Below are 26,377 nucleotides of genomic sequence, written 5' to 3'. Positions count from 1 at the left end.
CAATTAGCTTCACAAACATGTAGAAATCTATGATCATCATACATTCAAAATACAATAGGTAAGCAATTAAAATATTCACAATTCTATACATGGTGCGCGTTACTTAGAATAAGGGTTATTCAGCACCTGTGCGGCTTGCCATACTCCTGTAGTTCATTGAAATAACTTTCCAGCGGTAGAATTTGTGTAGGAGCAGTACTAGTTATTTGGTTACCCATTGCAACGAAAGACGCTCGAATTTCACTGAAAAATTAGAACATATTGAATGTTTACGGTATATTAACGAAGAGAGAGTGAGAAGAGAGCCGAACGAGAAATGTCGTCGTCTATGGTGCGCAAGGTCCTCCAGCAGATGGGGAATCACAGGGAAGTAAGGAATTTGTGTTAAACTGAGTTTTTTTGCGCGTGCACGGGTTGTACTAATACATTCTTGCTTTTTGTTAAAGCAGCTCATCCTAACTGAGCCTTAATGAGCTAGATTGCCAAGTGCAAGTGCTATCATGGGTGGTATTGTATACATATTGCTCACAAGGTTGTATATTGTTTCACGTGGAAAATGTACGTCTGTATTTGTTTGTAGTCCATTTAATGCGCAGCCCTTTGTACAAGTTGCTAGTATTAACCATACAGTATACTTTCCAACGGTGTTGAAGACAGAAGTTGTGCACTTAAACATCTGTGCAGTTGCTAAGGTTTATGGTGGGCAATATGTTGTCTGTAGTTATGACTACTAGCCTTACTTCAGGACAAAGCGGTAAAGTCTCCCAGGACAGTCACAAAAGTTTAAAGAGTTTGTAAGAGGCAAATATTTGGTAGTGACACATTAGATGCTGGCAATTTATTGGGACTTATCAATGCCTGTTTAGGGGGAATCTCCTAACTGATTTTGGTACACTTAACGTCATAGTGATGTTATTTGGGGAGGGGGTTCAGCCCATGTCGTTATTAATTTTTATTACAGCAGTTATAGTGTAAACAGCTAGGATAGAGAAAGTGATGTGATTAAGCAGCTATACTGCTTGTAGACTATGTTTTCAGGTAAAGAATATAACGTTTTGTGCTTCTATTGCCAATGCATTAGTATAAATAACATATTTCAGTGGTTTACTACATGCCACTAGAACCATTGCTGTGGAGTTAACTGTACAGAGTGCATGAAGTCCAGCTAAAAGTGGTTATTTATCAGATTGTTACTTTAAGGTTACGGGTTACCCATTAAATACTTTTGTAGGCGCTTTGCTTATAGTTCTGTTTTAACCGTTTTGCACGGAAGAACACACTAAAATAACATGGTATATTAACGTACAAGAAATACCAAAAGTGGTGATACACTCAACAAGGGATGCACTTGTACAGAAATGCAGGCACTAAACAGCGAAACTGTTGAGTTGTTATTCATCAAAAACCAGGTTTCATGGGAAGCCAGACCATGATATTCAGCATTAATAAGCTATTACTTAGTGATTTCTAGGTCGATTGTAACAGCACTGTAGTGCACTCGCGGTATTTCCGTAGCAGAACTAATCGCCATTATCCTTGAAAGATACGATAACTAACCAGCCTCTAGACAGTTTTCCCACAAAGTCTCCACGACAGGACCTAGATAATATAACCACCCATAGACACTGACATAAAAAATTAGTGCTAATTGGCTGACAGCTGCTACTTTTGATGAATAATAACCACATTAAGCAGTAGCGCTAAACGCTGGTTCAACCATATTGCAGGACTTAATTTTACGCTTGTCTACCTTCCGCAGTAAATTATTAACACTCACTTTGTATGATTCCTCCGCTATTATCACGTGGCTATACAACGCTTTAAAGTTAACAACCTTCTCACTAACACCTGCTTGAATTTCGTGCCAATATTACACCATCCATTATCAAGCATCGAAAAATAATAACCTATTATTAAGCGCCTAACCCGTAACCTTAACTGTACCTTTTGACTCTATACAGTGAAACTCTCTATTACGGACATTTTGGGACTGAGAATTTTTGGCCACTTTTTGCTGTAATATAGAAGTTTTCCTCTTTCAGAGGTAAAAAAAATGTACTAAACAGACTTGTTGGCACCAAACTTTTTGTCTTTATTATGAAGGTTTTTTCTATTGTGTCCTTAATTCAGGGAGTTTGTTAACCCTTTAAGGACCAAAAATTGTGTGCATAGTCTACCCTGAAAGCCCACACGTTTTATGATTATTGCGCATTTAGTGTTTTTTAAAAATATAATAAGTTTGTAGCATTGACAAAGCCCCTACAAGTGCTAAATTGTATAACAAATTATACTAAAAGACTCGCCTGACAATAATAAACAACATTATTTAACTTACCAAAGTGTAGAACCAATGTCTTAAAAGCACTAAGGTGAGTTTCAAACACCTACACGCGATCAATTTCTTTGTGACACAATCAATAAAAACAGTCCACCATTTTAGTTTTTTAAAACCGCATCACGTGATCTTGTATATCAAATTATTCGCCTCTAAATAGTGAGCACTCTGAGCTTTATTTGAAGTTAATACGATGAACACAGCCAAAGTTATGGAGCGATTTCTACAATGTTAGTTTTATTGTTGTGTAAATATTAAATGTATGTACTTTGTTAGGAATTTTACACAGGCTTAGTTTTGCGTGATAAGTTGGCCTTATATATCAAAAGAATCGCCTGTGAATGGCGAATACAGTGGCCCCTGTTTCGATCTAATAGCTTCATTTGTTGCGGAGTTATAGCTCTTTGTTTACTGCCAATAATCTTGGACGTAATGTTACGGTGCTGGTCTTTCGAGCAATACCTACTTTGGACGTAATATTACGGCAGCGGTCCTTAAAGGGTTAAGAGAGGTACAATATGTGTACATTGAGAATGAATTACATGTATAGCTATGTGCTTTACTTCAGTTCTTTTGAAAGTACGCTTATTGTTTACATGTACTTGAATTCTTGCGTGCTGGTCATCAGTACATGTGTTGTTTAATGGTTAACTAATCATGTGGCTTGGATAATTTCTTAAAATTTGTGTCTATTGGAATATTCCACCTTTCCATCCCTATACTATGCAGCATTGGTTTCAGAGCATGCTTTTCATTTGGATATAACACTTTATGTACGAGGCTAGGTTAAGCAATTTGTCTCATTACAAGTGGACAAATTACAACCAGTTGACAAATATAGCCATTAGAAATAAGTTCATGCCTGTAACCACAGTATGTGACCATCTCAGGCAAAACATGCCTAGTTCACACAACTTCAGATATTTTATTTTCTCAGCATTATCTTAGGAATAGATCACCAAAATTTCAGCTTATTGTGGTGAGTAGTTTTAGAATTATAACACTAGCGAGACAATAGGAAGAGCAAAGAAAACAGCGACTAGACTGAAAATAGACTACGGGTACTTACATTTGCAGCCATAACTTACGTTTGCATTAGTCCAACAGAGTTGGGATTTGGTTTTAAATGCTCACCATGAATTGGCAAATCAACCAAACTACATTTTAAACCCTGTAGTCACTTGTGTAGTCACTTGTGCATGTATACGCATGAAGGCAGTTTTATTGAAGAAATGACAGCGGTCTTGTTTACGTCTACCGCATCATAAATGAATTCATGTGACCATACCACTAGGGCTACAGAATTAAAACAAAGATTTTTTAACTCTCCAGCGCATGAGATGATGTATGGTTTTACTGATTTGAGTCTTGCTTCTCTGAGTAATGACTCAATTAAAATTTGCATATTCTTTCTTTGTAGCATGCGTAATGTTATGATTTTTAAAATTTCTTATTTTTCTCAAAATGCCTGCTTGTGCAAACTAGGTAGGTTTTTGCTGAGACAGCCACATATATGGTGACTGTCTATATGGTTTTGTACAGAGACATCACGTGAGTAAAATACTTCCACTGTTGGAAAGTATACTCTATGTATAACAAACCCACTGTATAGCAAAATAGAACATGTGTACATCTGAGTAATTTTGTTACTACAGCTGATCCCATTGTTTGCTATCATATCTGGTGGCTGCTTGCTAGCTGGAACTGCCCTCATTAGAAATGCATTGGTACATCCGGAAGTGAGGTATGTACATCTTTATGCTGCAGAGTGATGGAATTGTGTTACCATATTTATCTGTATTTAGTAATCAGTTGGTCTGCTTTAAAAATTGCTGTGTCTTTAACAAATTTTAAAAGGGGGAGGCACTAGTCTCGTATGGCCAGGCTGCTGCCTCACCGCTTTAAATTTGTGACATTACTGGTTGGTTGGCAGCGTAGGGTCTGGTAACTGAAATTTGGTGGATTTGATTTGAACAAGCTTTATACTTTAATTTAGTTATGATATCTCAGTTTTAAATTCCTCTAACTTTGCTTTGTACTTGTTATATGGTTTACAAAACTCAGAAGCAAATTCACCAGACCCTATCTTGAACAAGACACTCTATATGGTGATATAATTTTTGTCTAGTATCATATATCACGAAGCATGATAGTATATGTAGATAAGTTTTTTGAGAAACAATTTTTAAGACAGTAGCGTGTTTCTTTAGTAGTGACTTATTTGCAGTAGAGAGTGTTGGTTAGGGACTATGTTGTGTTGTACTGAATGCTACGTGTCATTGATTTATTGACATACGTAGCTTCGTGCTGATATATGTGTTGTGGTAAAATGATAGGGCGATTAGTATGATAGACAATATCAGGAGCTTGTATCACACAACACTGATGGTTGTTTACAACTACCGTAAGCGTATTAAATTTCGTGCGTAAAATTTTCGTCTGCAAAAAAGACAAGTTTGCAAGTGTATTAAATTTCGTGGGTATAATTTTCGTGGTTTAATCTCAACGAGCCAGTTTATTTTCTCGAGGAACAGCGGGAGCTAAATTTGCGCTTTAAGGTCACTACAGCTTAACAGCTTTGCTACTCTGTTTACGCTGGTGCACTAGGCTGGGACTAAGCAAACCATTTTGTGGAGTTGACTCGCCACAAAAGAATCTTGCCTGCTGGAATCAGAGGAAACGGGTTGAACAAGGCCATCACTATCTATTCACACGATGAATAAGTGCACGTGTCGTTGTCAGGTCGTACGTCACGCATTACATAGAATTAATATGCTATTATGCACGTTATTATATTAGGAAAGTGCATTGGTGGCGGTGGTTATTAGGCCTGCTCGAGCTGAGATGTGAGTTTCTAAATTAATTAATCTTTGTGAATCAGCTGTATGCGGATTAATTTTTGTGGATCAACTGCAAACCACGAATTCCGTGAAAATTTATACACCACAAAAATTTCTATGCTTACGATATGTTGATGTGCACTCTTAAACTATAACCAAGTGTTTGGCGTATCACTGTAGTGCATGGATTGATGATATTGTGGGTCACTGATCTGATCTGTTAAAAATTTTTTCTTATTATAGTATTGATCGCCACTCTAATCCACATCCATTCCGAAACTACAGTGCCAACTCTGATAAATGTTTTAAGGTGAGTGCCTGTAATTGTCACAACACACACATGCCTGTAATGTGTGTTTTCTGCACAAGTTGTACATGTGAGATTTATTGTTTCTACTTCTTTGCATAAAAATACAAACACTAGACTTGGATTGTATGCCAAGTGGCCCCCAGCAATACCGAGAACATCAAAGAACCTGTGGTGGCACAGGATGCTATTATATACCTGGATATTATATTTTTTGCGGTACATAATTTGCACAGTTTTTGCGGTTAGTAAAGAGAAATTTTATCACATGAAAATTTGTGTGTCCTACAAACTTCAACTCACCTTACTGATGAATTAGTGTGGCTCCTGGTGTGTGATAGTGTTTGTAGACATATGTGGACTCCACATGTGCTTACAAACAGTACCACACATTCCCAATATTAAAGTGGGCGTGGCTCATGAAAGAAGCTGGCCTACTGCAAGACTAGGCAGAGATTTTCTACTTGGTTCAGATGCACATTAGAAATCTGTATGACACAAAACTCAATCCAGACCCTTTGTAATTGTGTGGTCGAAAACAGAAATATATCAAGCAACGGTGATTTAAATTGTGGGCTAAGAGGTATCCGTGAAATTTAAAATGCAAAAATCCTGACACAGTACATAACCATGAAATATACATACCGCAAAATTTCTGGGTATATGGTAGTTGTTTATGTCATAATACAGTGCAACATATCTATTCTGGTTGCCTTAAACAATGTCATTTTGATACAAATCTCTATTTTTGTGGATAGCTGCCAATCCGTGATAATCATGAAATTTTTCCCCTCAAAAAATCCTGCTATTGCATAGTATAGTAGGAAACTGTGGTGGTATAGAACTGTGGTGTTGCTTTGCTTCATCACGTGTCACTACACATTGCATATAAATAGCATTAGCTGAAAATATACTTGGACAGAAAAAAAGCTTTTGGTAAACGAAAGGACAATTAATCAAAATTTGTCAATGTTTCTATTGCATAATGATTAGTGTATTCTAATGCTCAAGTATATGAACGGTGAGCACGCTTATACAATATGCTATATTTTGTAATTTTGTTTCTTTTCCAGGTATTTCAGGGTGTGGATTACAACAAGAAGATCCGGGAGAATCCTCCAGAGTATTAGGCACTTGTAGAACACTCATTTTGGTTGTTGTAACAAATATTTAAAGATGTTATTATTATACCGTTGATATGCTGTATGTGATGTATGCTATACAGGTAGACTGGATCTGTGAAATTAACATATGAAGTAGGCTACTACTCTTGTAGCTGGTTATGACACGTGCAATGCTGAGAATTGTGAACGTTGTATTAGGGTATTTCTTGCTCCAGCTTCTGTTCAAAGGATCACGTGATTTTCGCCGCTTTGCGCTAATTACATTTCACGCTTTGCTACATACGGTATGTTGGCTGGTATGCAAATATCGTATTTGCTTCTAAGTAGGTTCCGCTCGCTTAGTCACTACGAGTAAAGTGTCAGAAATGGCGTTCTTGAGTAACATCGTCCGCCAGATGAGACGAAGCCCAGAAGTAAGAAAGGAGGGTGGATGCACTCGTTCAGTATCTATACGTAGAACCTGAGTTGGCTCGCCAAGTTCACTAGCTAGCTTTACACACTTCTCAGCTACTCGAGCCTCCCTTACCTCTGTACCTGTTGTTACAACACTGTAGGTTATTCCATTGGTTGCTATTGTATCAGCTGGCTGTGTGATGGGAATCAGTGCTCTTGTGAGAATATCAGTGGTGCACCCTGAAATCAGGTAGGTGTTGTTGTGTTACCGATACCATAAATACTTCTGCCAGCGTTAACTGACTTGATTATCTATATAATAGGCTATATTTAATGCTATGTGGATCCATATACATGTCAGTACTTCTAGTAATTTCATTTTTTGTTCATTATAAATCAGGATGGTGTTATATCAGTATATATTTATTTATTTAATCGGTGCTATAATGATAAGTTATGTGTGCGCTCATGTTCATCAATGCATGGCTTATACTGATCATGAGTATCTTAGTATGATCATCATACTGCGTGTGTGATCTAATATATTGGACTAGCCAGAGTAAGTGTTAACTAGCTATATATAATGTATTATGCTGCAGGGCAAAAGTTTTTGGCTAGTAAAATTACCACTTTTCCTGTACATATTGACAAGAATTTTGGGTATAATAATGATTATAATGTGTCATGCAGGGTTGTGGCTGAAAGCCGCATGTAGCACATTGCTTCTATAGCTATGAAGTTGGCGCAGGACATGGAAGTGTACTCTCTCTTGACAACTCTGAATTAAGGGACGCAATACAGCCAAAGAGCTAGTTTGGTACCAAATATTATACATTCAGTTCTACTGCTGAAACCACTATATATTGTAGCAAAAAATTCTGGTTCCCATGTAATTAAAGTGTACAATTATGAACCTTGGTACATGGCCACCATTCATTTACCTTATTAACTATCATACCAACTACTGAGTTTGAATATATATATATATGCCACCGTTTGTGAATTTACTACTAGTATAAATTTTATTTTCAGTTTTGATCGGCATTCCAACCCACACCCATTTTTGAAACATGATGCTGACTCAAACAAATGTTTTAAGGTGAGTGTTATGATATGTGTCCGAGTTGCGCATGAATGGCTGATCCAATAATTTGAGATGCTACTATAGGATTGTATATACACATGCACTATACACATGTCATCAGTATATATTTATACACCATAATTGGTTCTCATATAAACACTGTGGTGGGTCTAGGAATTTTCAGAGGGGGTTTCAGGTTCAGAAAGTTTTCAATAACTGTGATCCCACTTAGCTATAAATCCAGTTGGGGTTGTTAACTCAGTCTTATAGCTCAGTGGCCTATAGCTACATGCATAGATCTATAGTGAATCATAAAAATCACTCCAAAACATTGTTTCATAGTTGATCCAGGCCTTTGCAGAAAGTTTTGAACTAAAATAATTATTATTTTTAGAGGCGCTTAATGCCGTAATGCTATTTTTAATGATTTCAAAGGCAAACTGAAGTTTGACCAGTAGAACAGTTTCCAATGTGATACACTAGCTATGCAAAACTGTTGATGATTTTATCATTCACACGAATCGTAAATAAATTAGGGGCACGTGCACTTTTTCAGAAGGGGTTTCAGCTGAAACCATTGCAAACCCCAACCCCCCTGTATCCGCCACTGAAACAGTTGGTCCCAAATAATTGCTGGGAATATAAATATGCTATAAGGAAAACAACAAGGAGTGTCCAAGTATGTAATTAAGAGAGCATATAATTGTATAGTTGACAGCTAGTAAAATGCAACCAATTAATGCATGGTTGCCTTTTCCCTAATATGTGTTGTGTATTTATCAGGTTTCTGGACTATACCTAGTTAACAATGTAAACTTGTACTCTGTACTGTACTGTACACCCACACATTATTATTAATTTTAATTATGTAGTTTATGTTGTTAACCAGGGTAATGCCCATGGGTGTGTATATGGTTTGCTCAAGTTATTCTGTTTATATACTTACTGTCTGCTTAGCAAGCGTATTCCACAGTAATAAAATTTTTTGGTATTTGACTAACAAATCCATTCAAATCTTGACTCTTTCTCTTATGACACCATAGGACTAGCTTTGATGGCACAAATGAGCAATTCACTATTAATGCCTTGTGTAACCTATGAGTTAGTGTTCTGACATATACACTGTATTTATGAAATGAGTATGCATCTACGTAGCTGGCATGGCTAACAATCTCCACGTGTATTTTGCCAAAAGGCAATGCTTAGATTTTGTAAATACACAAGTGCAATTATTGTTACTATATTTCTTCAGGTATTTGCAGTTGTGGATTACGGCAAGAAGATTAACGAGAATCCTCCAAAGTATTAGTCACTGTACATGGTTAAATCATGTACATTGTGACCACTGCAACTTGTCATTAGTATTATACCCTGTGATTTATCTTTGTGCTGTATATATATTTCAGTATACTTGTTAGTATATTATTAGATTCAACAATTAATCACAAATCCAATTATAGTATAACTATACAGCATTTCATATTTTGCGGTATATATACATATAAGGAATCTGTATTCTGGATAGTTATATTTAGATTGTTGTTTAGTTATTCCCATTACCGGTACTTTTTATTGAATTAAGATGTATTGGTTGAATGGTAACAATAGGGGGCTAGTGTTATTATATACCCTGCATGTAGTTATAGATTGTATAGTGACTGTTTGTAGTTCCTTTCAATTTTTTATTGTCACAGTTTGTTTATAATATAATGGAACAATATTGTGTTGAGAGAGTGAAGCATCATTAAATGTGCTCAATGTATAGTGTGGTATATACACACAAAAAGCAATGCTTTCAGCTGCCGCTACGCGGTCACAGTGCTGGACACTGGGGCACCTGTGCGCCACTCAGGTGCTATGAGTCAGCGCAGACAAATCCTCCTGGGGCAGAACTAGTAACCCACAGGAGGCTGTACCATGTCTCACAGGTGAATGTGTGGGCACCTGAAGTCCCACCTGGACCTTCATGAACTGCTATAATAATTTATGAAACATGAACAGTTGAGCATTTGCTTTCCTAGTTTACACCAGGTACCCATTGATGTTACAGGCTACAGCTGGGTGGGCTGCTTCCCCAGTTGCCAGCAGCACACACACACACACACACACACCCCAACCCCATAGCTATCTGACAATTATCGATTAGCTATTAGCTACTGCATGCTTATATTGATTAGAAATTATAAGGTGCACATGATATCTAGTTGATAAACACGTACCCCCTCCAGTGGAATGGGGTATGAAACTAATGTGATGAATTAATTAAGATGCATGCACATACATGATGCGTTTAAAATTTTTTTCAACAACCAGGCAACGATGAGTGGACTGCATTCCTTTCAAAAACAATACTATATCAATATGATCAAGATACAGGGTAGAGGCACAGCCTGTATACCCAATCAATTAGATATTGTTTTTAGATATGGAGCTTTAGACTCTTGATTTGGTAGGGCACAGTGTTAAACAGAGAAAAAAAAATGCAATGCCTGCTAGCTAAGGCCACTTCAAATAAATTCTCTGTTTCCCGTCCTGGACTCAGGCATATTTGCATGCGGGCGGTCCATTTCCATTATTTCATTATAATTTTCAAACCATTCAATGATTTGCCTGGAAAAACCATGCTTAAGCTTGTTCTTTCCTTTTTAAGTAGCATAAACGTGAAGTCTGTGCTGACATGATAGCACTGCTGACACGTGAGCTGACACGTGAGCTGACACTGTTTTCAAGATATGAGTCTGTCAGTATGCAAAAATAACCAGAAAATAATGGAAGAATATGGAATAATGGACTAATTTAGAGCTGAGAGTAACCAGATGCGGGCGGTGGACGGGAAATAGAGAATTTATTTGGAGTGGCCTAAGATTGGCTGCCCTCCACCAAATATACATTGCATGTACGTATCACTGATAAAGTGCACAAAATCCTTATTTACAACTTGCTACACTGCTTCTTTTATTAGAATAATATCTTAATCTTTTGCAATTACAATCAGAAAGCCACAATGGGGCTCCAGCCAACAACCAACTTTTCAAACACACCTTAAGTAGTTAAAGTCTAAGTAGCTAAAGTCTTTGAGCAGGCTGTAGGACCAGGTGTCCTACAGACCTTCAGCACTTGTGCTGTAAAGCATTAATAATAAAATAAATAAAAGCCCCCTTGCCCCTCCCCCGGGTTGCTATGCCTATGATAGCAATATCTATACAAAAATAAATTTAAAATCAATAAGAAAGTTGTCCAACAAAGTTTTAAACTATTTATAGGTCTAGCATTTACAATATCTGCATGAGGGTAAACCGTTAATAATCCCATTGAAGTAAAAAATTGAACAATTATATGTATTTCAAGGTTGTGCACGTGATACACATTTTCATGAGTAATATGCACACAATGCTACAGGATAGTCATGAAATTAGAAGGCTCTGCAGTGTGTAAAAAAAAAACTTTTTAAAAAGTTTATAGCTATAACATGCATGATGCCATGGTATCACTAAATTATTTATTTTTGTGGACTATTGTCAGAGACTTCAAATATGTTTAAATAACCGAGGAGTGAGATCTTACAATTTGGCTCATTTGTATAAATGCATCTTGCTCCAATTTGGTTATAACCTAATAGCAAGAGTTCATATCCTCCCCTCCCCTCCCTATATAAATATATGTAATAGTTATACCACGGGCACAAGTGCTTTGCCTGATATATACGCACAAGCACAAGGGCCGCAGGCCCAAGTTCGAGTGCGTATATACAGGCAAAGCACAAGTTCCCATGGTATAACTAATATGTTCTACTTTAGCATGTAGACCCACCTAATTGGAAAAATCTTTAGTTGCTATACCCTTCTCTTATATAGGGAACCAAGTAAGCTGTGATTGTGAGATTGAATTTTGCCAAACAAACTGTGATTGTGGGATTCAATTTTAATACATCAAACAGTAGTTTGATTTGATTTTTGCTAATATAGCAATTTTAAGAGACTAGTGTTAATTATGTTACTTTAATTGCTACAGTTACAAAAGTAAAAAACAAACTACTGTTGATGTATTAAAATTGAATCCCACAATCACAGGTTGTTTGGCAGAATTCAATCCCACAATCACAGCTTGCTTGATTCCCTATATAAGAGAAGAGATAACAGTATAACATCAAAGAAATTTGATCATTTCTGGATATAGCGTGCACTCCTATTAGGTGTGCAATGTCTGAAGTTAACGAGATATACACACTGGTGGCAGTGCGTATATCTCGTTAACATTTTGAGTCAGTGCGATATGTGATATATATGCACTGGCTTTCCTTTGATCCGAGGTGTGAAAGTGGTACATATATAATATATATTATGAACTCTTGCTAATAGTCATACATTTTCAATATTATACATGTTGCTAAATGCACAGTCTGTTCATGCAACTTTCTAAGCTTGCAATGAAACCAAACCAAGCACATCTGTTTTTTCACACCTGTGTACTGTTATCACTAATTGTCTATACATTAGCTGAAATGCTATAGTACTTTTAACAGCAAAAAACCTCTTTGTATAACTGACTAACTGCTACAAAAAAAATCTTAATCAGGTAGTGAACTGCCGGCCTATATTCAAATAATATATATATGCATTTCAAGGTTGTTCCCCGGTGATAATGCACATTTTAATGAATAATATGCACACACTTTTAGAGGTAATCTCTAATAGGCTTTGCAGTGGCTAAAATTATTTTTACAACTACGTATATACAGATGGGAGGGCATGCATAATGGTATCACTATACACATGCATGTGGCTGATATACGTACTATACACATTAATAGTAATTTTGTGCATGCATTAAATGAACTGAATAAAGATGGTAGTTAGGAGTTCTTGGCAAGCAGTTCTAGCAGTTCTTGGAGGGTGCATAGAAAGGGAACAATGTGTGCAGTGTGTAAATTAGTAGCTAGGGGGGTATAGGGGGGTATAGGGACATGCTCCTCCAAGATTGCATCTCCAGGAACCACTTTTAACCAAATAGCTATTGAATCGAAATTGTGGATAAGACTGAGATTTGTAACTGAATATGAGGGATTAGCTACTTACTCAGTAGACATGTAGCTAGTATTGATATCCCAAGCACAAACACCACAGCATATCGAAATAACTACTTCCCAAGAACTACCATTGATTGGAACTCATTATTGACCTCATTAATTAAAATGACTGACTGATAAGAAATTATTTCTAAATAACATTTGTAAATACATATGTTCCCTCCTTGTAAACCCCCCCCCCCCCCCCCCCCCTCGTAATTTTCTTTCCTGGGCATAATCAGTAAACACTACCTGCCCAGTAATAATAATAATAAATAAAACACAAAAAAGACTTAGCCATAGATAATATATACCTCCGGACATATATTGTCTATGACTTATGTAAATAACTAAATACCTTGAGATTAAATATTGAATCTTGACTGAGGCACTGCTAGTCAAATGGTAAAAAATTTAAAATGTACGTACTCAGGAGTGTAGCCAGGATTTTTTGAAGGGGGGTTCCAACAGCAGTATATTGAGTTACCAGAAGCAGGGGTCTAGGGGTGCAGCCCCCAGCTGCCAAGAGACTTTCCAATATTTTTATGAATCAAAACTCAGCAAATTGCTATATTTTATGCAAAAAGTACATTAATTAGAATGCATATAAGTGTCCCTGGGATGAAGGATGAAGCTAGTACTAGATAAAGCTACCTAGTGGAAACAGACAGCATAACACATAGAGACACATATAGAGACACATATAGTAGTCACATATATAAATGATACTGTAATTCTTCTTCAGGTATTTGCAGCTGTGGATTACAACAAGAATATCATGGAGAATCCCCCCAAAGTATTAGTCACTGCAGGTGTTACGTTAATGATTGCAATGTATTAATAATATATTAGTGTCATTATATGACATTATCAATTACATTGTACTGTGCCCAAGTTTTAGCTAATTGCAATCTTTATCATAGCATATTGTTGCTAGTCAGTTCGTTATGATAGATTGTTGATTAGTTACTTCTTTTTCTGGAAAAAACTTTAATTGCATGCTAGAGTTGAATAATAGGCTAACTAGCTAGCAAAAAGGGACTAGTGGTATTGGTAGGTTGTAATTGTATAACAGCTATTTGGCAAATTGCCTATCCAGTTGTTAGTTTGGGCACACATGCAGTTTCACGTTGAAATTACACCATGTGCTCAATGCAGTGCAGTGTGACTATAGATTAATGAACAGGTGCGTATGCACACAAGCACAAGTGCAGCCTTCCAATGGGTGTTGTTCCCACTACTGGTAGTGCCTTGTGGACATGTTGTTTAACACCTTTGTCCTGTCTCCTTTGACTTGATATGCCAGTACAGATGTCACTCCACAAGGTTCTAACATTTCAGCACCCATTAAAACTGCCAGGATGCTTCACCATAGTTTGAATTCTAGTGTGAATTTGATACGCACAACACTACTGTAGTGCAACTCTGGTACACTTCACTAGTCCACTGATTATAAACCAGAACAAAATCCAAACGACAGATTGTACCAGGGTACCAATCATATTAGTAGTGTTGATGACACACACATAAGGCAAGGCATTCAGCTACTGTACTAGCACAGTCACACTTACCCAGTGAACCAACACTGGGGTTATAGTCAATTGCTATGAGTCAGATCAGTGCAGGCAAATCCCAGGACTAGTGACCTGCAGGAGGCTGTACCATGCATGTCCCACAGGTGAAGGTGTAGGCAGCTGATCATGAAGTCCCACTAGTGCCACTACCTGGACCTTGACCCTCTGTGTGAGACATGAACAATTGGCATTTGCTTCCTCAGTTAACACCAAGTACCTATTGATGTGGATGGACTGCTTCCCCAGTTGACGTCAGGCCACCAGGTCCCCATTTAAACAGCTGGGTAGACTGGAGCAATGTGAGTAAAGTTTCTTGTTCAACAGCAATAGCGACTGGACATAACCAGCTGCAGGCATCAATCCTGGCATGTTTCGTTTACCAGGTAGGCTGGAGCTATCTACTTGGCTATGCTGCCACACACATGCACACACAAACCATTGTTAATCTTGTAGACAATAGACTTCTAAACAATTAATATCTTTTGTCAGACTATAGCAGTAGTGGCTTTCTTTCATGCTATATGCAACAAATGTAATAACATTATTTGTTCACTTGATGCAGAATACCAATGCCAATGTATTGTAATATAGCATACTCAATGTCAGTATACCAATATTAATTTTTATACCCTATTTTTTAGTATGAAAAACCTGTAGCTAAATTGTGTTTGTGCAAGCACACGTCTCCAGCTGTTAAATGGGAAGCTGGCAACCTGGTGTTAACTGGAGAAGCAGCCTACCTTACTGTGTCATCAGTAAATGCCAATTGGCCATGTCTCACGTGATAGGCATAGGTTCAGGTGCCCACAGCTTTGCCTGTACAGCCTTCTGTGGGCTACTAGTCCTGCCCCAGGAGGATTTGCCTGTACTAACTCATCATAACACCTGAGTATCAATAGAGCACATGCACAGGTGTCCCTGACCTGTGTGTGTGAAACCAAGCCATATATACACACAGAACACAACACAATCATGCATAACATGGTATGTTGTTTTACCGTGATTTCTCATTTACTGGCATAGAGCCATTGGAGTATCATCTTGCCGGCACCAAATGTTCCTAAAATTAAATCTATATATCACCCACAAGACACTTAATCTATCACTCAGTATTATTATTATTATGCAGTAAAACAATATCTTGTAGTCACCATCACAAGTAATCTCTCATGGTCTGAACACACCATCAAAATCACCACCAAAGCCTTCTTCACAACAAAATTAAACCTTGATCAATGTCAACTACTGTGAAGTCAATTTGTTACATAGCGACTAATTTTATGCACCCAAATAGCTAGCAATTTGAGTATGATCTGTCTGGTCCCCGCATCTATAATCAGTGATATTAACAGAATCGATGCTGCTCAGTGATCATGAGGCTTGTGCATATAACAACTTCAGCTAGTGTCACAATCCATGCATCTGTACGCACACTGGCCAACTTTAGAACGTATAATTAAAGGAGTCAAGTCAACTGAACTAGCTTGCTACATACATTAAATATGTGTTAACAAGCAAATTGTAGTACCACATGACCATCTTACCCACAGTCTTCTACTGGGTCACAACATGAGATACATACCTTTGGCAGCTATAGATCAAATTAACAACATTCATTGTTTCCCTCTTTTATCAGACTGTCAAAGGCCCTTCCTGAACATGTCATCAATGCACCTGATATTGAATACTTTATTAGACAATCAGTCAATCACCTATGCAATTAGTTTAATAATCAATTCTGAGTTATAAAATAAGGAAGTGGTTACTGAACCGAAAAGGTGTTTTTTTTTCGCGGATAACACAAAATCTCGCACAAAATAACTGACGGTCATCGATCCATCTACACGAGAATCAAGCAACTAGTTGTATGTTAGCTTTACTGTTGGTTCAATAGCAGGTACGGTTTATTGAACCGACTTTCGGTTCAGTATCTACTAAACTAAAACCGAGCCGACTAAAACTATCTCACAGCGCCGCTTAGCGCTAATCAAAAGTACGCGAACTCGTGCTTCAGTACATTCTTGTCTGCTGTCCCTTGCACTTCCGAGTACATGGGAAGTACAGGGTTCAAGAGCCTGTATATTTAATCTCTGATTGAGAATACTGTGTTTAGTTTAATAGTTGCCGTGAAGCGACGAGTTGAAAAAGCGAGCTTTAGCTATCTGAGAAATGGCGTCTTTGATGCGCAATATCTTCCTGCAGATGAGATCAAATCCAGAAGTAAGCGCTTATAGCTCCTGGTCTCAGTAGTCTGCACTAGATCTCTGATGCATTGATCCTATCCGTATCTCATATGGCTTCCCCCAACACAATGCCCCTAATAATACTGATATGTATGAATATAATTGTAAAAGCGCCGCGGCTTGGCTATCCGATACTGTGACACCGGGGAATACTAAGGCTCTCCTGAGTTTCTAAAACAAGCAGACAAATGTATCAGAAACTGGCTGTGGCGCTTGCATGAATGTCTATGTATTAAAAAACAAAAACGACAACAGCAACAACAACAACAAGAAGCTATCCCAGCAGCAGACTTGCTGAGCAGCCTGAGATTTACTAGCTACTTTGATACCAATCATCAGTATAGCTAAGACTGCGAGTGTTGCAAATCTCCGCAGGCGGATAATTCTGTGAATGCTTACCTGTGAGAAGGCTTAAATCATATGGCATAGCCGGCTATCATGTATACCCTGCGTCTGTCACTCTGGGGCCCTCACCGGCTGCTCTTAAAGTGTTTGTTTATTTGTTACCAATATTATACTATTACAGGTAATTCCATTGGTTACTATTGTATCCTTTGCTTGTTCAATTGGGGTTGGTTCACTGATAAGAGTGTCAATGGTGAATTCTGAAATAAGGTAAGCATTTAAGCATAGGTATAGTGTAGGTGTATACAACTGCATGAGTTGTGTCTCAATTTGTGTTATGCTGGCTTACTTGATGCCAGGCAAACTTGGTTACTTTTTTCTCATCACGGGTTTCCATGTGGGCTGGAGGTCATTTTTCATTATTCATTACTACTCCAAATCATGCCGGCACTTGTCTGTTACTATATATGTTAGCTAAAGCCCTTTAAGAACTATAGTCTTATGTTTTACCACTGTTTCTGAGGTGCAAGTAACATTTTGCTGTGCTGTAAAATGATAGCCAGCCTTCTTAGCATCAAAATATGTCAGTGTGCACTTAATTGATAACAGCAATAATAAAATAAGAGTCGGTGGGGTAAAAAGAGATTCGGGCGGGGATGAGAAACAATTACTCAAGTTTGCCTGGCCTTATAGAGATCGACCTGCATTCACTGATGTAGCTATATATGTATACTATATAGTAGATACATGTATATAAATGTTAATCTGTTACTTTGTGCCGTATATGTTCTATAGTGAAATATGTAAGTTAGTTGAACACTATATTGTAATGTGCATGTTTTCTTCTTCAGTTTTGATCACAAGTCCAATCCATATCCATTTATGAATGTCGATCCTGGGTCAAAGAAATGTGTAAATGTGAGCATACATGCATACAGGCCCTATAAGTGTTAGTTAAGTTCAATGGTACAACCATGTGAAGAATTCTTATAGTAAGTACAAAGTGCTGCATGCATGAAGTACAAGTGCTTATACTAGCTATATCAGTAACTGACAAGGTTTGTGTTAAAGTGTGTGGCCATATATGAGCATACATTTTTAGGTTTCAATTAAGCAGCCATGCTGTAGTGTGTAGTTGTACTTTGTACTATAAACTGTTATTCCAAACTATAATGACATAAGTATGTCCTGTAAGGAATTTCCTTAAACTGTATGTGAATAAATATATTTGCATGATGTAGTTTGCCGGTTGCATCTAAATGAGCTAAAAGTACACTGTGGTATCAGTTATCAATTCAAATACCATATACAAACACACACATGTACATATTATATAGCTACATAGCACACACACACACACACACACACACACACACACACACACACACACACACACACACACACACACACACACACACACACACACACACACACACACACACACACACACACACACACACCAGGGGCGGATCCAGAGTTTGGAAAGAGGGGGGGCACCTTTCTGAAAAACAGTTGAAGACCAAAAAAACTTGCTGAAAACCAGTTGAAGACCAAAAAAAAAAAAAAAAAAGTCATGACAATAATAGCTATAGTTATCCTTACCAACTACCACGTCTGTTATGTAAAATAAAATCCTATTTATAGCTTCATAGGTAAGCTACACTGCCTCATGAACATTGTGCATTGTGACTGCTTTATTAGAGTAATTGACTGCTCTATTAGAGTATCTCGATCTTGTATGCAATTTCTTGAAGGAGGGGGGGCATTTGCCCCAAATGCCCCATCTCGGATCCGCCACTGCACACACACACACACACACACAAACACACACACACACACACACATGCACATATGTATGTGTGTATGTATGTATGTACACACACGCACACACTACATATCCAGTACATGATTTTTTTTAGCTATAGTTTCTTTATTTTACAGTTATTTGATGTTGTGGGTTACAAGAAGATGCAAGTTGAGATTCCTCCAAAGTATTAGCTACTGTACATGTTAAAACTAAATTTATTACATCAAGGTTTTATATGCACCACAAACCTCATAAAATGTGTGTGGTATAATTGTAGAATTTATATCCTTGTTTGTACTTTCATATTAATTTTATTTTTATGCTATAAATAAGTCAACCAAATTGGAAGTATGCTCACGTCAGTCAGTAACACTGTTTAGTAAATGCTACATCTGTGTTAACACATAATTACAGAAATAATTTCATTCCAGGTAGCAATGCATGTATGTAACAGCACAGATGAAGGGACAGTACTTGTAGCAAGTATGGGTGATATTTGCCTTCAATACTTACCAATATGGCTAACTTAATTCTTATTAACTAAAAGGCTGGTCAGTTCTTTGTCTCTACGTTACAATACACTTTAATGGCAACAACAAGCACAAATTAGCGACAAAACAAAATTCATTCAGCATTACTAGGGTTGTTAACAGGGGAAGATAGGGGAATCTGAATTTCCAGAAAGAGAGGGACAGTTAATTTAAAGCCTGGACATTTAAATATTGGTCATTTGTTTTATTGTTATCTTATTATTTAGAAGTTGGTACCCAACATGCAGTTTATAGGTTTGCCATGCTTCTCTTTAACCATGTGATGAACACACACCTTACATTGTTTGATTGCTCTATACAGGAAGTTACCTTATCCTGTTGTGAAACCACATTAGTTGTGCACAAGCTAATCAGTATTTCTTTGAGCTAGCTTTCCAGCTAGGCTAAATAAGCATAATGAAATAATTATTGTGACATTACATATTTTTGTGGCATGTCCTATCTTGCATACTGGCCTACATGTTCCATTGACTATGTGTGCGTGTATGTGTTGTGTGTGTGTTGTGTGTGTGTGTGTGTTGTGTGTGTGTGTGTGTGCGTGTGCGTGTGTGTGCGTGTGTGTGTGTGTGAGTGCGTGTGTGAGATCAGGAAAATAATTAGATAGTGGCTAATATTGACCTTGCACATTTTATATGTAACAGTCAGACTATTGGCTTTTGACAGCCTGTAAAATTAAATTGTCATCAGTGTCTAAGGGCTGCACCCCCAGACTCCTGCATCCTGCATCTATACTATCCAGTGGAAGCCACCTTTGAAAAATCCTAGGCATGCCCCTAGCCCTTCTACTCCATATACCTACTATTCTGATGCACCTCCTTGTCAAACTCTGGATCTGCCCCTGAATGAGTGTGCCCATAGTAGGTAAAGTTGTCATACTGAGCAATGAGCATCCTTCCACATCATAACTAGTTATAGCTGCTATCTATAGTTTACGATTTCCATTCTGAAAGAATTTATTTAGATAGTTATTTGTACATTAAAGCTGCTATACATCAAAATTTTAAGCATAAAATGCAGATACCTTAGCTGCACTGATGAAAAATTTCAGGCTATTATATACAATACTAAAAAAGTTATGAAGCTCCAAAGTTTTAAAATGGGCCAATTTGTTTTTGCGAAAAAGGTACCTTCTCACAAATCTGGTCACATATAAAATGATAGCAAGCAACCTTATTCTTAGCATACCACATACATCAATCATTAGCCTGCCTTACCCAGTTACTATTCCTATTGTTGAACTTGATGTTAGGTGGATACAATTCTATCTTAGAAATGATGTGGGTTCTGGTGATAATTGTGTACCATCTACTTATAAGCCCTGAATCAGGTGTTCACCAGTAGCACCACTCTCAGTCAGTTACTCTGATATTGGTCCAAGGGAGCTGCCTGTTTTGCTAGTCTAAGAAATGGTTTAATTCGTGATCTTAGAATGACAGAGTGCAAATTAGGCCTTGTGGGAGCAGATAAGATTGGAGAAATGTTGTATCATAGTGGCTCCATTGTGTCTATTGATCTTAGTAGTAATGATATTATGGACAGTAGAGTGGTAAGGCTGGTGCATCATGTACATGCTGACAGCGCACTCCAACATCTTAACCTCAAATGCAATGGTATTACTGCAGTTGGTGTTAACCACCTTAGTAAATCGTTAACATCTGCTCATCCAACACTCACCGGTATTGAGTTGTCGCAGAATCATTTGAATGACAAAGGAGTTCATGTGATCTTGTCATCACTAACAGTACCAATGCAATAAATTGAATTGAGTTATGTACGCATGACATTATTATCTTATCCCATTATTGCTGCTGCATTGCACAAAACCAAGTATATTAGGTTTAACTTTCACTCACCTGATTATCATGTCGTTATCAGTGAAAATCTACTGTATTGAAATATACTGATCTTCATTTTGGGTATTATTTTGATGGTTCAATGATCTACTCCAAGATTTTCAGTACTATTAAAAAGAATGGAAATATTGTAACATTGAAATTTGATTTTGGTAACTGGATGTGAGTTCCAGATGTCATTAAACTAATGGAACACAACAAGACTCTTACACATCTTGAAATTCAATGTTGCAGGTATTTTGAGGATATACTACTAGTTGCTGATTCCTTGACGGTTGTATACAATCACTGAACTGGACTAGTGGACTGGACTGGTGGACTGGACTACTGGACTCAGTTTTTTTTGTTTGTTTTTCATTTTAGCACATATTTGGGCAACTGGTCGTAGCTATTGCTACATTGAATGTAAAAATATGCAGGTGAATCTGTCTACTTGGCACTGTCTGTTATCTTAGAATTGTGTGCAATTCTCTCTCTCTTGGCATAATTTCTATTGTACGATTACCATTTGTCTTATCATGAAGTACAAACCATACAGTACATGTGTATGTGGTGTTGTAGTAACCATGCAAGTTATAGTCATGGAGTCAGCTAAATTAAGTGGCGACAGTTAACTGTCTTGCTATTCAATAGCTGATAAAAAGGTTCTATAGTTTTTGCACGACGGCAATAACAAGTGAAATCACATGCACAAGATTTCAAATTGATTCATTTTGAACTTTAAACTATAATTACCGCATGTGACTTCTGTTTTAGATTTGTTGACATGCAAGAACTATTAGAACCTCTGTACATAGCTGAAGCTGGGCAATGTTGACAAGTCTGGCATGATCACATCTTTCTTTTATTTGTGCATGTGGGTTTCTTTATGTGTGGGGGAGTGGTCTAACTACATGAGATTAAAATACTTGCAACCAGTTGCCCAAATATTTGGTTAAAAAAGGGAAAATACCTGAGTCCAGTAGTCCAGTCCACCAGTCCAGTCCACTAGTCCAGTCCAGTGATTGTATACAACCTTCCTTGACACTCAGCTATTCACTAAAATCATTTGTATATACTATATAGCCATTATGATGAATATCAAATGGACCAGACAAAACTCTAGAATTTTTGAGCGATTAAAACAAGCAGGCTCAGTGGAGGAAATAAAATTAGGAGTGACAGTAGGGGCTGTTGTTGATTATCAGTTCTTGTTAGATTAGAGAAATGTGTCCAGCAAATCAATCATATTAGGAGCATCAAGGGGGTGTTCAGTGTGCTAAAAGAGGAAATTGTTTGCTGGCAGGATATGGATTAGGCGATCCAGATTTGTACTGGTAAGTATGGGATTCCCTATCAATTATTAGTTACATATCAAATCTCCCAGGAATGATGCTCACAATGTAGTACATAGTGTTATGTTATTGAACTGTTAATCCCTTGAGCTGACCAGCACAAGTAACACTCAAACTATATCAGGTGATCAACCCTCTCACTATTGATCACTGTGTTATGTACCAGACTTGTCCTTTCAAGAGAGTGTAGTGGTCAGTGAGACAAGAATATTTCATGGAATAAGATTTGTTAACAATGACTATGCACTGCAGCTGGAAATGGTATATTCACATGTATGGCTACTGCAGAAAGCTGCTGCTGTGTTATTTTAGGAAGAAGCTAAGTGTACAAACACACTACAAATGGTTCATGTGGGTGGACTGGGCAACACCTACCAGCTGGAGTGGTGGAAGCAACTGATCACGAATCTTAAAAATGGTAAGGAGTGATCTTATTGAATGATAATCTGCTGTTTGTTATAATCTGTTGAGTGTGCAAGAGGGTAAAGAAGCTGTTGGAAAAACTATAACTCCCAAATTTTTCAGTAATCTCATTTCCTAGCTAATTCAACAACTAAAGTGCACCTTGACATGTAATTTTGAAATGTTGCCAACTTTGGAACCATTGCAATTATTGTATTTGTGCAGTCAAAGTCCCTTGACAGAATATGAAGTGCAAATGTTAGCTAAAACAGTATGATTCCATGATTTCTGATTCTGTGGCTATCATAAAATTCTATCAGGGGCCCTTTTCAGTTGGCTAAATAGGAGAGCTATAAGCCTCCCTCAGAATGAAATCGACTACTGCAATATACTGTAATAGAACACTCATTCACTCAAATACTCTGTATAGTCAACAAGCTTTCAAAAACGTGTGTTCCAAAAAGTATAGAACACAGAATATATCACCCTTACCTAGGATTTAAGATCAGAGCCGGCGGAGACACCCTTTTTATGGGGGACTGGGGGTCTAGGTTGGTGATGCCATGGCCTAATTTTAAGTCGAAGACCAAAAAAAAAGTCGCTACCTGCTGGTAATAGTTGCCCTCCACCAACTAGACTATATCTCCTTATTTATAACTACATACATAGCTTGCTACACTGAGAATACTGTGACTGCTCTATTATAGAGTATCTCAAATTATTGATGCTATTGAGCTTGGCTCTCCATCACAGCTACAGGGGCTAAGCCCCCCATAATTTTTTTTCACAAGGGCTGCAACCCTCCTTGCCCCTCCTTCTCCACCACCCCTGTTTAAGACTGCATTTGTAACTTGTATTGCTAAATGTTACAGTGATGCCAAGAAAACTATTCTTGAGATGGTCTATTTAATTGAAAATAGCCTCCTAACAAACTCTCTTTTGGAGTGATAAGTCAATGTTGTAGTAAAATTATATATACTTATTTAGTGAACTTTTTAAGGCTAGCCTGCTTACTGTCAGAGATTATACCCTGCATGGACAGTCCCCCTCATATCAGCAACTCCCTGGACCACTGTTGGTGTCATATATAAGGCCACTTATTGTTAATTTTATGTTTCAGGTCCCTCGCCCGCATTGCTATATGTCTATGTCTTACTGCTTAAATTGGTCATTATTGTGATATCATGAAAGTTTTCACCATTATTAATTTTCAGTGTTTACTGATTATATGGAAGTAATAAACTAACTTGCTTACATAACTAGGCATAGGCTAGAAGGACTAAAGACCCACCTCAACGTCAGGGAAGGGGGTTTTATTCTGTTGACTTTTTAAAATAGCAGAATAGAGTGATCAATAACAAGTTGAAATACTCTAATAGAGCATTCAGCTAACTCTCATAAAACAGTCGGGTGTCTGTACAATTGTGATAAATAATGAGCCACCTGCCTGCAGCTAACTTTCCTGATCCGAAAAATAAAATTACATGGCCTATAGCAACAATGACTATATCAATAATAACTACTGTACTTTACAATGTAATTTTATTAGAGGCTTAAAAGCAGCTGCACTCCCCATACACACTTTAACCTGCTTCACTGCCCCTATGTATGTATGTAGCAGTTATACCACGGCTGCAAGGGAGTTTTCTGATATACACACTCGTAGCCCTTGAGCTTTCAGGTGTATGTACCATGAAGCCACCTAACTTCAAATTTCAGGGTACATATCTTATAAACCCTGGCTGGCCAGTTAAACCATGGCCTATTATTGGTCATGTTATGAAAGCCATGCATCTGATTTTGCATCCTACAGGATTCGGATGGAGGCGTCATCCTTGCCATCCTGTGAGTTGATAAACATTAGTTTAAGGTGAGAAGTAGTGCTATAGCATATTCACCAATGGACCATGGCCACTTTTCGAGTAACGCAAGATAATTACTCTACAGCAAAGCTTACCCCTAGTGTAAAGCTCTGTAAGGACTTTCCCGTTCATGTTAACAAACGTAGTCACAATGTTAGTTGCTGGTGACCCATAATCGAATTGTGTAAGTTGCTCTCTATAATAAATTCAGTGGTTGGTCTCGTATTGGCTTGGGTGAGCCTGCAATTATCAAAGCCATGAGCACCCCTATGCCAGTGGACCTTGTGTCACATATTATCTGTAATTTTACCCTTGTGTATGCTGTAAAGGTAGTGATAAATAAACAAGCAAGTATACATATGTATGTAAAGTGTGTAACAATCTGATAGAATGGTCTGTTGCGTTAATGTACCGTTTGAAACTGTACATTAGCACAACAAAACTTTGTCTATAGCCATGAAATGTCTGATTGTCTCAAGGACAAGCAACATCATCACAAGACATCGGGATAAGACTCATCATGTTACTTGTGTTAGTCACCTAATTAGGGTACCAGTCCAACAACATAACACTATGTACCATATTGTGAATAGCATTCTCGTGAGATGTAATGATTTGTAAAAGTTTAACTATTTGCATTAATGAGATTGAGTACTTGCTACAATAGAATACTGAATATAATTATCCAGATTTCATACCTATATTTACACATTGTTATAATCCTGCACAAACTCACTTCCGACACCAAATGTGATAACTATATTATTCTAATTGATACACACTCACTACATAATTACATTGCATCGAAATGCTTCTAATAAGTGTAGCTATAGCTACGTGTGCTTGCACATGTGTGCACTGCATGTATGTAGCTAGCCAGTGTTGTGTTTAAAGGGTGCCATCAGGCTATTGTTTCATTTTGAAATTGGCTGACAGTAGTGCCGGATAGATGTGCTAGCTAGCCGTAGGCTATATGATTTTTTGGCTTCTAGATAGAGAAAAGTATAATTCAGTGTCGAGTAGCTGACACAAGTCAGTGCACACAGCATGTATAACATGTACATGTACAACACCAGATAAAAGAATACAAAATTAAAATGGCTATATACAAATATAGTGGTGTTGAGGGTCAGATGGCAACATGTGCTGCATTGTCCAAATGCTATTATAATAGTGCAGCTCTCTAGATCTGTCCTGCATAATACACGGTTCAATCCGGTCCGTTATAGGAAGAGAAATAGTGTAGCTATGCCTATGG

The 26,377-nt window shown here is 37.5% G+C and overlaps 4 protein-coding genes across 5 annotated transcripts in view; 3 read left to right on the top strand and 1 right to left on the bottom strand.

Moving 5' to 3' along the window:
* Positions 1 to 273, bottom strand: part of LOC136265601 (phosphoinositide 3-kinase regulatory subunit 4-like) — a 38,379-nt gene extending 38,106 nt beyond the window's left edge. For both annotated transcript variants that reach the window (XM_066060479.1, XM_066060480.1), the window contains exon 1: positions 127 to 273. In XM_066060479.1, the coding sequence (XP_065916551.1) occupies positions 127 to 218 (92 nt within the window). In that variant the 5' untranslated portion in view covers positions 219 to 273. The remainder of the gene's footprint in view (positions 1 to 126) is intronic.
* LOC136265602 (cytochrome c oxidase subunit NDUFA4-like) lies at positions 155 to 6,679 on the top strand. Its single transcript, XM_066060483.1, has 4 exons — positions 155 to 370; positions 3,991 to 4,079; positions 5,419 to 5,485; positions 6,556 to 6,679. Exons 1-4 carry the CDS (start codon positions 317 to 319, stop codon positions 6,610 to 6,612), a joined length of 267 nt encoding a protein of 88 aa, XP_065916555.1. The 5' UTR covers positions 155 to 316; the 3' UTR covers positions 6,613 to 6,679.
* Positions 6,680 to 6,861: 182 nt separating this feature from the next.
* On the top strand, positions 6,862 to 9,532 carry LOC136265603 (cytochrome c oxidase subunit NDUFA4-like). The gene is made up of 4 exons (XM_066060484.1): positions 6,862 to 7,019; positions 7,161 to 7,249; positions 8,032 to 8,098; positions 9,336 to 9,532. The coding sequence occupies exons 1-4, from the start codon at positions 6,972 to 6,974 to the stop codon at positions 9,390 to 9,392; spliced, it is 261 nt and encodes an 86-aa protein (XP_065916556.1). The 5' UTR covers positions 6,862 to 6,971; the 3' UTR covers positions 9,393 to 9,532.
* Positions 9,533 to 16,795: 7,263 nt separating this feature from the next.
* LOC136266250 (cytochrome c oxidase subunit NDUFA4-like) lies at positions 16,796 to 19,465 on the top strand. Its single transcript, XM_066061257.1, has 4 exons — positions 16,796 to 16,942; positions 17,492 to 17,580; positions 18,162 to 18,228; positions 19,252 to 19,465. The coding sequence occupies exons 1-4, from the start codon at positions 16,892 to 16,894 to the stop codon at positions 19,306 to 19,308; spliced, it is 264 nt and encodes an 87-aa protein (XP_065917329.1). The 5' UTR covers positions 16,796 to 16,891; the 3' UTR covers positions 19,309 to 19,465.
* The last annotated feature ends 6,912 nt before the right edge of the window (positions 19,466 to 26,377 follow it).

The sequence above is a fragment of the Dysidea avara genome, chromosome 9, assembly GCF_963678975.1.
Source record: "Dysidea avara chromosome 9, odDysAvar1.4, whole genome shotgun sequence".
In the NCBI taxonomy this organism is placed as follows: Eukaryota; Metazoa; Porifera; class Demospongiae; order Dictyoceratida; family Dysideidae; genus Dysidea; species Dysidea avara.
This window is presented reverse-complemented; position numbering and strand designations above follow the sequence as displayed.